Source organism: Salvelinus sp. IW2-2015, linkage group LG20 (assembly GCF_002910315.2).
Source record: "Salvelinus sp. IW2-2015 linkage group LG20, ASM291031v2, whole genome shotgun sequence".
Lineage (NCBI taxonomy): Eukaryota > Metazoa > Chordata > Actinopteri > Salmoniformes > Salmonidae > Salvelinus > Salvelinus sp. IW2-2015.
Genome location: NC_036860.1, coordinates 774,235 through 785,408, shown reverse-complemented (window position 1 = coordinate 785,408; position 11,174 = coordinate 774,235). Strand labels below are relative to the sequence as shown.

Sequence of the window (11,174 nt, the reverse complement as noted above, 5' to 3'; positions counted from 1 at the left end):
ATTCAGAATCTGATCAGCATAGCGCTCCACGACACACTGAAAAACCCTGTTAAACAGCATCTTGTCAACCTGCAGGGAAAGTTTTGTGACTACTTCCCGGAGGAGAGCGACTACTTCCCGGAGGAGAGCGACTAACTTCCCGGAGGAGAGCGACTACTTCCCGGAGGAGAGCGACTACTTCCCGGAGGAGAGCGACTACTTCCCGGAGGAGAGCGACTACTTCCCGGAGGAGAACAGGAGACTAGACGACTGGACACCGAACACCTTTCGAGTGGAGATGGGAAGCCTCATGTTGCCAAGCAACGAAAAGGATCTGCTGTTTGAGCTGTCATTTGATCGCGGACTGAGCATGAAGTTCCCGGAAATGACACTGCCACAGTTCTGGTGCATCGTAATGGGAGAGTATCCTGCTCTCGCCTGTCATGAATCATGCTACCGTTCAGCACTACCTATCTGTGTGAAAGTGACTTCTCTGCTATGGCCGTGCTGAAAACTAAAAGTAGAAACAAATTGGACTGCCAGCATGACCTCCGAGTTGCCCTGTCAACCATCACCCCAGAATTCAATGAACTTATCAAACTAAAGGAACACCCCCAGCTTCACACTGACAGGCCACGCACACATGTGCACGCTCGCACACACACAATACATACACAGGTTAATGAGTTATTGTTCACTATGTTAATTATTATTGTTAATTAATTCTGACATTCATATAACATTTCATTGAACTGGTTGAAAATGTACACCTTTAAAAAAATATTTTCTAAGTTGTATAACTATTCACATGGTAATTGATGATTAAGAATTCCTAATGATAGAAAAAAAACTATTTTAAACACTGGTATGTGTTACAGTTCATTAACATTATTGGGCTGGATTTGATGTGTTGTGAGTCTGATAATTTATTACACCCCACTCCTGAACTGGTCGCTTAATTAAATGGCTTATTCTCATGAATTTATACTACATGTTTTCTCAGTTAATATGGCTGTTTAATGCCTTTCTTTAATACCATAATTGAGTCTATTTTGCAAGTGAAACCTGCCCAAGAAAGCAGCTGCAATACAACATTATAAAATGTAATCAACAGTCCATATTGGGTCGCAACTCAATTGTCATTGTCAAATTTGGGTCCCCAGGCAAAATGAGCTGAGAACCACTGCTCTAAAGTGACTTGTATCCAAGCGGAGCTCATTGGCCACTGTGTAGTAACAAGCACTATCTTAATCCATGACTCAAACGGGCAACAATGAATGACCCTTTTCCTGTCAAATGGAAATCCAACTTTTGGTTTACTGTGAGGAGATGTCCTTATTTTTACTGAATGATTGCTTGTTAGTCGTGTTGTTACAATGCTCTACCATCCCTTGCTTCAGGGAAAAGTGTCATAAGGCTTGTCTAAGTCCAGCTGTTGTAAAAAGCTGTGATTGAATTCTAGAAGTGGAGTAATAGTTATATACAGGAAATAGAGACAGCGAGAGACAGATTTCACAGGGTTTTTTTCACRCATTTATTGTAATTGAATTAGATTGGAAGTTTCAACATGATCCAACAGTTTAATATGAATAAATAGSCAAATAAATAAATATATCAATAAATATACTGAGGTTTGCATGAATACATTAGTTTGGGGGTCAAGTAGGATGTGACGTTATTCATACGAAATCATTCCAATACAACCGGAATGCATGTAAATCTCATCATTTGATTATAACAATGAAAGAAAAACACTTTATAAATACAAAYAAAATATAAGCTTAGTACATAGTACTTGGTTGTATATAAGAAACCGACTGTCTCTTCATTTAAAAGTCTCATGCCACTCTAAATCTAGTTTTGTATTTCAACCTGGATAGAACATGATAGAATTCAGCCTATCAATCTTATAAATACTTATTTGGTTTGTATCTTGTAACAGTTCCGAATCCCAGAGTATTCATGGAATGATTCCCCCTCTTCATTTGTTGCTGTTGAGGAAAATGAAAGATTACGTTATTACAATATAATTGCCCATGTGAAGTTGATTCACAACTTTTTGTAAAGCTAGACAAGAAAATTCCGAAAGCTCAGGATAATAAAAGATGAAAGAAAATGGCACTTGAACCTAGACATATTTCTGTCAGGTGAAGCAAGTCATACTCTGCTGTATTTATGACGTAATTTTGTCCAATCAAACTCTTTGTTAAAAGACAGTCATCCTATCTGTGTTGTTTTACCCGGTCGGTTTACATCCTTAGGTTGTACAAGTTTATATAGTACTTACTTGGCCAGCATCTTCTCAATGACCCTCTTGACCCAAGGAGCGCTGGCATCCAGACAAATCTCCTGACCACTCATGCTCAGAGTGGCACTGCAGGACAGACACACAGCACAGTCAGACAATCATGAAACCTGGTAATAACTACATTTTAGTGTCAGCATTAGCTAGTGAAATTGGATGGTAGTCAGGGAGTAGAACTGATTAATTGAAGTTATATATTTTTGAAATGAACGTTATATAGTAACCACATTTAGTGTCAACATCATATAATAACCATATTTTACAGTAAGCATTTGCCAGWGTAATAGGACTATAATCAGGAAGCAGCAGGACTCACATGATCTCAGTGTCTCTGCAGTGCGAGCTGGGAGGGAACATCTCCACCTTCTTAATGAGTCTACCAATTCGTCTGCTTTCCGTCTCAATGCAGCGACATCGCAGGTCAGCCCCCACGCCTCTCAGACTCATCCCTGTTAGAGGTAAGATGTCAAGGGTCAGGGGTAGAAAGAATACACAGGTATCCACCGTGATGACAAACACACTTGATTAGTTASAGAGAGGGAAAGAGAGAGAATCATCCAAGCATGACTAAGTTGCTCTGGATAAAAGTGTGTGTTAAATGGCATATATACAGTATATATTTCATATATATAGAGAGAGAGATGGAGATTTATTTGTATGTACAATAAGATACAGTATATAAAGGTAAATAATAWTCCTACTGCTCATAACCATGTCCATTGGTGTCAATGCATTGAGTCAGAGTGATGTAGGTAATAATATAAACTCACCCTCAGTAATGGTCAGGAGGGCCAGGAGCACAACGACAAGGCTGGCTGACATTCTGATGCTCATCTTGGAGTTACAGATGATCCTACTAGAAATCCTCTAACAAAGTCTAATGGTGTTATCTAGCTGGTAACAGATACTGTTATATCTTTCTCTTATTTTCAGTTCGGTTGCGAGTTCTCTTTCTTTCTCTTCTTCCTTCTCTGTCTGTGGCGAGTTTGAATCTGCCGCTATGAGAAGAGAGCCGCTTTGTCTGCCACTGTGGGGAGAGAGCTGTTTTAAAGCCGAGTTCTGGAAGTGAGTCATTGTGGCATGTTTGATTGTGGTAGGGAAATTCTCTGTAAGATTGTGAAATTGGGGATTTGGCTGACTGAGCGCTGATTGAGGTAGGGAATTTCTCCCTTTAACTCATGAGTGACAGCAAGACACATTGACTTGATACCGGTACCCCCTGTATATAACCTCATTATTGTTATTTTATTGTGTTACTTTTTATAGATTTTATYTTTAACTTTAGTTTATTTAGTAAATATTTAGTAAATATTTTCTTAACTCTATTTTCTTAAAACTGCACTGTTGGTTAAGCGCTTGTAAGTAAGCATTACTACACCTGTTGTATTCGGCGCATGTGACAAATTAAATTTGATTTGATTTTGATTTATCAACAGCTTTCTCATGGAAAAACCTCTGGCACATCATACAGATGGAAAAATGCCAAATGAAAGTGTCATGAAATTTTATGAAATGCTTGAGTTTTGAATGCATTGATGATTCTTTACTAACCAGATGTTTTCTTTACTAACCAGATGTTTTCTTTACTAACCAGATGTTTTCTTTACTAACCAGATGTTTTCTTTACTAACCAGAGTAAAGTGCACAGCGCTATATTGCTCATTGACAACTATGTATTAACACATTTAAGATGAGTACATTGGAATCCTAACTGACATCGACTAATAGAACATTTCTAATGCGACCTAGCTGTGGACAAACAGCTGAAATATGCGTATTGTGTCACAAGACATTCGTCACACAGGATGGAACGTTTCAACAAAGAATCATCATCGCCAGTGATTAGGCTCACCGGATCACCAAACTTCTGAACCTAACTATGATATGAGGGCCAGTAGTTTTCCCTGACAGCCTGGCCACAGACGCTATTTATTTTATTCTACCATTGAAAGGGGCATGATATACTGTATGTTCGTTCACCTACTGTATGATGGGGAGTTTCAATGAAAGACAGTAGGGGAAAGCAGGCTTGAATTGAATCCAATTTAATTCAATTCAATAATCTTTTATTAAAAGTACTACATTTTATTGCAAGTAGGGCTACTTTACACCACCCGGGCCTCTAAAGCTGACTGTTTTATTTACAAAAATAGGCCTACCTAATAACACTTTAAATCATCATCTCTGTGCATGCTTTACACCGAGTATAGAAAACATTAAGAACATCAGCTCTTTCCATGACATAGATTGACCAGGTGAATCCAGGTGAAAKCYATGATCCCTTATTGATGTCACTTGTTAAATCCACTTCAATCAGTGTAGATGAAGGGGAGGAGACAGGTTAGAGAAGGATTTTTAAGCCTTGAGATAATTGAGATATGGATTGTCTATGTGCCATTCAGAGAGTGAATGTGTAGGACAAAATATTTAAATGCCTTTGAACGGGGTATGGTTATAGATTCAAGGCGCACCGATTTGTGTCAAGAACTGCAACACTGCTGGGTTTTTCACACTCAAGTTTCCTGTGTGTTTTCAAGAATGGTCCACCACCCAAAGGACATCCAGCCAACTTGAAACAACTGTGGAAAACATTGGAGTCAACATGGGCCAGTATCCCTGGGGAACACTTTTGACACCTTGTAGAGTCTATGCCCCCGACGAATTGAGGCTGTTCTGACGGCAAAAGGGGGGTTCCTAATCTTTGGTATACTCAGTCTATATCACAATCTCTGTCCACACTTTAAATACAATGTTCTGTAATAAACATTACATTCACTAAAACAGGAAGTGACAAACAATACAATTTAAGTAAACATTGAGTAACTGAAATTACATTCCTCCAGACAGGCAGGGTGCCAGAGACTCAGCTTGCCGTGAGAACTAAACACATGGGGGGAAAAAATGAGCATGAACATCTGGCCTGTACAACTACGACATCACACCATGAATGACCATTCAGCCCCCATCTATGAGAGGAAGTGTGTCTTTTTTGAAAATTGTAATAAGATTGATGGGTGATTTTATATAAATTAGTTCACCGATTTTGCTGCAATGCATGTGCTATAAGTAGGGAAGGGAGTTTTTTCTGACCTTAAAGTGACCTCACTGGGAAAACTCAGTAACTAATAACAGAGGGCTCGTTTAAGTGGTGAGGCAAAAGCAACCAACTGTATACAAAAGGTAAGGAGTGAAGTCAGCAAGGTGCATCTGCAACAATTGAAAGTCGGACACTATAGGGACAGGTCGAAATCTACTGGGGGGAGGGTTGTGTGTTTTTTTTCTCCCTGGTTTACATTCAATCTTCTGTTCATATTTTCCCTATAAACAATGGCTTGACTTTTTATATTATCCTAATAAAGTTTAGGGATGTTTGTGAAGGTTTGGTGTGGTTATTATTAAACTTTAGCTACTGCAGGACTATGATATGAAGGCAGCTCTCCCGACCCGGCTCTCCAACTGACTCAGACAGTTGAATTTGAGGTGAGAAAGTCTGTTTCAGGCCTACCAGAGTTACTCCTATAATCTAACAATATAATGCTTATCTTTATAAAAATATTTGGATCGAAAATTTACGAATTAGCCTCCTTTTGTACGTCTATCTGTATAGCTGACGCAGGAGCCATTTGACATGAAGAAATGCATCTAGGTGTTGTAGCATGCCACTGGCATATCTCTCTCTCTCTCTGGGGTTAGGTCTAAGCTTCTCTTCCTTTATATATTTGTACATAAAACATTCTCCATTTAGGCTGCAATGGAGTCGATTTACACTCTAACTCGATTTAATGACGAGAAGGCGGGAAAAAACCWGGGAAAATATGTGTTCTTTCTTTACAAAACACAATTTTCCACCACCATACTAGTGGCTAATGCTACTTCCTGATGTTGTGCTCCATGTAGAGCCAGGGRWCACCCTTAGTGGAATTGCCCACAACCAGATGCATCTGGTTTTCAGGGATACAGCTAATTCAACCTACACTATATATACACTGATCAAAAAAATAAAGGGAACACTTAAACAACACAATGTAACTCCAAGTCAATCACACTTCTGTGAAATCAAACTGTCCACTTAGGAAGCAACCCTGATTGACAATAAATTTCACATGCTGTCATGCAAATGGAATAGACAACAGGTGGAAATTATAGGCAATTAGCAAGACACCCCCAATAAAGGAGTGGTTCTGCAGGGTGTGAACCACAGACCACTTCTCAGTTCCTATGCTTCCTGGCTGATGTTTTTGTCACTTTGAATGCTGGCGGTGCTTTCACTCTAGTGGTAGCATGAGACGGAGTCTACAACCCACACAAGTGGCTCAGGTAGTGCAGCTCATCCAGGTGGCACATCAATGCGAGCTGTGGCAAGAAGGTTTGCTGTGTCTGTCAGCGTAGTGTCCAGAGCATGAGGCGCTACCAGGAGCAGGCCAGTACATCAGGAGACGTGAGGAGCCGTAGGAGGGCAACAACCCAGCAGCAGGACCGTACCTCCGCCTTTGTGCAAGGAGGAGCAGGGGGAGCACTGCCAGAGCCCTGCAAAATGACCTCCAGCAGGCCACAAATGTGCATGTGTCTGCTCAAACGGTCAGAAACAGACTCCACGAGGGTGGTATGAGGGCCCGACGTCCACAGGTGGGGGTTGTGCTTACAGCCCAACACCGTGCAGGATGTTTGGCATTTGCCAGAGAACACCAAGATTGGCAAATTCGCCACTGGCGCCCTGTGCCTTCACAGATGAAAGCAGGTTCACACTGAGCACATGTGACAGAGTCTGGAGACGCCGTGGAGAACGTTCTGCTGCCTGCAACATCCTCCAGCATGACCGGTTTGGCGGTGGGTCAGTCATGGTGTGGGGTGGCATTTCTTTGGGGGGCCGCACAGCCCTCCATGTGCTCGCCAGAGGTAGCCTGACTGCCATTAGGTACCAAGATGAGATCCTCAGACCCCTTGTGAGACCATATCTGGTGCGGTTGGCCCTGGGTTCCTCCTAATGCAAGACAATGCTAGACCTCATGTGGCTGGAGTGTGTCAGTAGTTCCTGCAAGAGGAAGGCATTGATGCTATGGACTGGCCGCCCGTTCCCCAGACCTGAATCCAATTGAGCACATCTGGGACATCATGTCTCGCTCCATCCACCAATGCCACGTTGCACACAGACTGTCCAGGAGTTGGCGGATGCTTTAGTCCAGGTCTGGGAGGAGATCCCTCAGGAGACCATCCGCCACCTCATCAGGAGCATGCCCAGGCGTTGTAGGGAGGTCATACGGGCACGTGGAGGCCACACACACTACTGAGCCTCATTTTGGCAATTGCTCGGCCTCCGACCGCAAGGCACTACAGAGGGTAGTGTGTACGGCCCAGTACATCACTGGGGCTAAGCTGCTCTGCCATCCAGGACCTCTACACCAGGCGGTGTCAGAGGAAGGCCATAAAACTGTCAAAGACCCTAGCCACCACAGTCATAGACGTTCTCTCTACTACCGCATGGCAAGCGGTACCGGCTTGCCAAGTCTAGGACAAAAAGACTTCTCAACATTTTACCCCCAAGCCATAAGACTCCTGAACAGGTAATCAAATGGCTACCTGAACTATTTGCATTGTGTGCCCTGCTACTTCTGTTCATCATATATGCATAGTCACTTTAACCACATCTACATGTACATCTACCTCAATCAGCCTGACTAACCGGTGTCTGTATGTAGCCTCGCTAATTTTATAGCCTCGCTACTGTATATAGCCCCGCCACTGTTATTTTTCACTGTCTTTTTACTGTTGTTTAATTTCTTTACTTACATATTGTTCACCTTAATACCTTTTTTGCACTATTTGTTATAGCCTGTAAGTAAGCATTTCACTGTAAGGTCTACACCTGTTGTATTTGGCGCACGTGACAAATATTCTTTGATTTGATAGCATTGTCTTTAAAATGTTTAACTTGGGTCAAACGTTTCGGGAAGCCTTCCACAAGCTTCCCACAATAAGTTGGGTGAATTTGTGGCCCATTCCTCCTGACAGAGCTGGTGAAACTGAGTCGGGTTTGTAGCCTCCTTGCTCGCACACACTTTTTCAGTTCTGCCCACACATTTTTCTATGGGATTGAGGTCAGGGCTTTGTGATGGCCACTCCAATACCTTGACTTTGTTGTCCTTCAGCCATTTTGCCACAACTTTGGAAGTATGCTTGGGGTCATTGTCCATTTGGAAGACCCATTTGCGACCAAGCTTTAACATCCTAACTGATGTCTTGAGATGTTGCTTCAATATATCCACATCATTTTCCTGCATCATGATGCCATCTATTTGTGAAGTGCACCAGTCCCTCCTCCAGCAAAGCACCCCCACAACATGATGCTGCCATCCCCTTGCTTCACGTTTGGGATGGTGTTCTTCGGCTTGCAATCCTCCCCCTTTTTCCTCCAAACATAACGATGGTCATTATGGCCAAACAGTTCTATTTTTGTTTCATCAGACCAGAGGACATTTCTCTAAAAAGTACGATCTTTGTCCCCATGTGCAGTTGCAAACCGTAGTCTGGCTTTTTATGGAGGTTTTGGAGCAGTGGCTTCTTCCTTGCTGAGCGGCCTTTCAGGTTATGTAAAATTAGGACTCGTTTTACTGTGGATATAGATACTTTTGTACCTGTTTCCTCCAGCATCTTCACAAGATCCTTTGCTGTTGTTCTGGGATTGATTTACACTTTTCGCACCAAAGTACGTTAATTTCCAGAAGACAGAACGCGTCTCCTTCCTGAGCGGTATGACGGCTGTGTGGTCCAATGGTGTTTATACTTGCGTACTATTGTTTGTACAAATGAACGTGGTACCTTCAGGCATTTGGAAATTGCTCCCAAGTATGAACCAGACTTGTGGAGGTCTATAACATTTTTTCTGAGGTATTGGCTGATTTCTTTTGATTTTCCCATGATGTCAAGCAAAGAGGCACTGAGTTTGAAGGTAGGCCTTGAAATACATCCACATGTACACCTCCAATTGACTCAGGCTAATTGACATAATTTATCGGAAGCAACTAAAGCCATGACATCATTTTCTGGAATTTTCCAAGCTGTTTAAAGGCACAGTCAACTTAGTGTATGTAAACTACCCTCACTGTAACTGTGAGCTGTTGGCTAGAGTGCATGTGTCAAGACCAGAGTAGGAACATTTTCTATTTAATACAACAGTTTTTGTTACAAAAATATTAGTAGTTGAAAATGCCATAGGAACACATTGAACTTTCGATTTTTATTAAGTACATGAAAACGTAAGCAAAAAAGTAAATTTTTTGTGCACTACCTCATCACACTGATTTTAATCCACAAGTCAGTTTGGTGGCAACACACCACTGATGGGAAAATTGGCATATTTTCTTTATGCGGATGTTATAATATTTGCATGAAAATCTGTAGCCAATTGGATTGAAACCTAGCTACTGATGTGGTTTTCCAACAGCAAGGCTCAGTGCAAAATGGCAGTGTACACATTGTTTAACCTTTCTAGGACACACGTTTCGCTAGCGGAACCCCTCGACAACATTCCGCTGAAAAGGCAGCGCGGGAAATTCAAAAATATTTTCAAAAATAGATCACCGCCAAGTCCAAAAAACACACAGCCATTTTCCCAGCCAAAGATAGGAGTCACAAAAAGCAGAAAGAGATAAAATTAATCATTAACCTTTGCTGATCTTCATCAGATGACACTCATAGGACATCATGTTACACAATACATGTATGTTTTGTTCGATAATGTGCATATTTATATCCAAAAATCTCAGTTTACATTGGCACTATGTTCAGAAATGCCTCCAAAATATCTGGAGAAATTGAAGAGAGCCACATCAAATAACAGAAATACTCATCATAAACTTTGATGAAAGATACATGTTTTACATAGAATTAAAGATACACTTGTTCTTAATGCAACCGTTGTGTCAAATGTCTAAAAAACTTTATGGAAAAAGCAAACCATGCAATAATCTGAGACGGCGCACAGATAGAAACAAAATTTCTCCGCCATGTTGGAGTCAACAGAAATACGAAATTACATTATAAATATTCCCTTACCTTTGATGATCTTCATCAGAATGCACTCCCAGGAATCCTAGTTCCACAATAAATTGTTGTTTTGTTCGATAATGTCCATTATTTATGTCCAAGTAGCTACTGTTGTTAGCACCTTTAGCACACATATCCAAACGCTCGTGCAGGTCCAGGCGAACGTCGGACGAAAACTTAAAAAAGTTATATTACAGGTCGTAGAAACATTTCAAACTAAGTATAGAATCAATCTTTAGGATGTTATCATAAATATTCAATAACGTTCCAACCGGAGAATTCCTTTGTGTCTATAGAGGTAATGGAACGCAAGTCGATATCATGTGGAATGCACGTGACCAGGACCTGGCTCTCTGCCAGACCACTGACTCATTCCCCTCTCATCCGGCTCCACATCACAGTAGAAGCTTCATTCAAGGTTCTACAGACTGTTGATATCTAGTGGAAGCCGTAGGAAGTGCAAACAGATCCATATCCCACTGGGAATTCAATAGGCGATGAGTTGAAAATCGACCAACCTCAGATATCCCACTTCCTGGTTGGATTTTTCTCAGGTTTTCGCCGGCATTATGAGTTCTGTTATACTCACAGACATCATTCAAAAAGTTTTCGAAACTTCAGAGTGTTTTCCATCCAATAGTAATAATAATATGCATATATTAGCATCTGGGACAGAGTAGGAGGCAGTTCACTCTAGGCACGCTATTCATCCAAAGTGAAAATGCTGCCCCCTATCCATAAAAAGTTTTAAACAAGTTTTTCTTTATTATGTCCAAATAAACATGTCTCCAACCCCCATATTACACACTCACACTGAACACATATATGTGTACATTGTACAATCAAT

At 41.3% G+C, this 11,174-nt stretch overlaps 1 protein-coding gene across 1 annotated transcript; it reads right to left on the bottom strand.

The window, feature by feature from the left end:
- Positions 1-1,496: 1,496 nt before the first annotated feature.
- Positions 1,497-3,262, bottom strand: LOC111981374 (interleukin-8-like). The gene is made up of 4 exons (XM_024012605.2): positions 3,055-3,262; positions 2,601-2,733; positions 2,267-2,353; positions 1,497-1,970 (listed from the first exon to the last, which is right to left on the bottom strand). The coding sequence occupies exons 1-4, from the start codon at positions 3,116-3,118 to the stop codon at positions 1,961-1,963; spliced, it is 294 nt and encodes a 97-aa protein (XP_023868373.1). The 5' UTR covers positions 3,119-3,262; the 3' UTR covers positions 1,497-1,960.
- Positions 3,263-11,174: the final 7,912 nt, after the last annotated feature.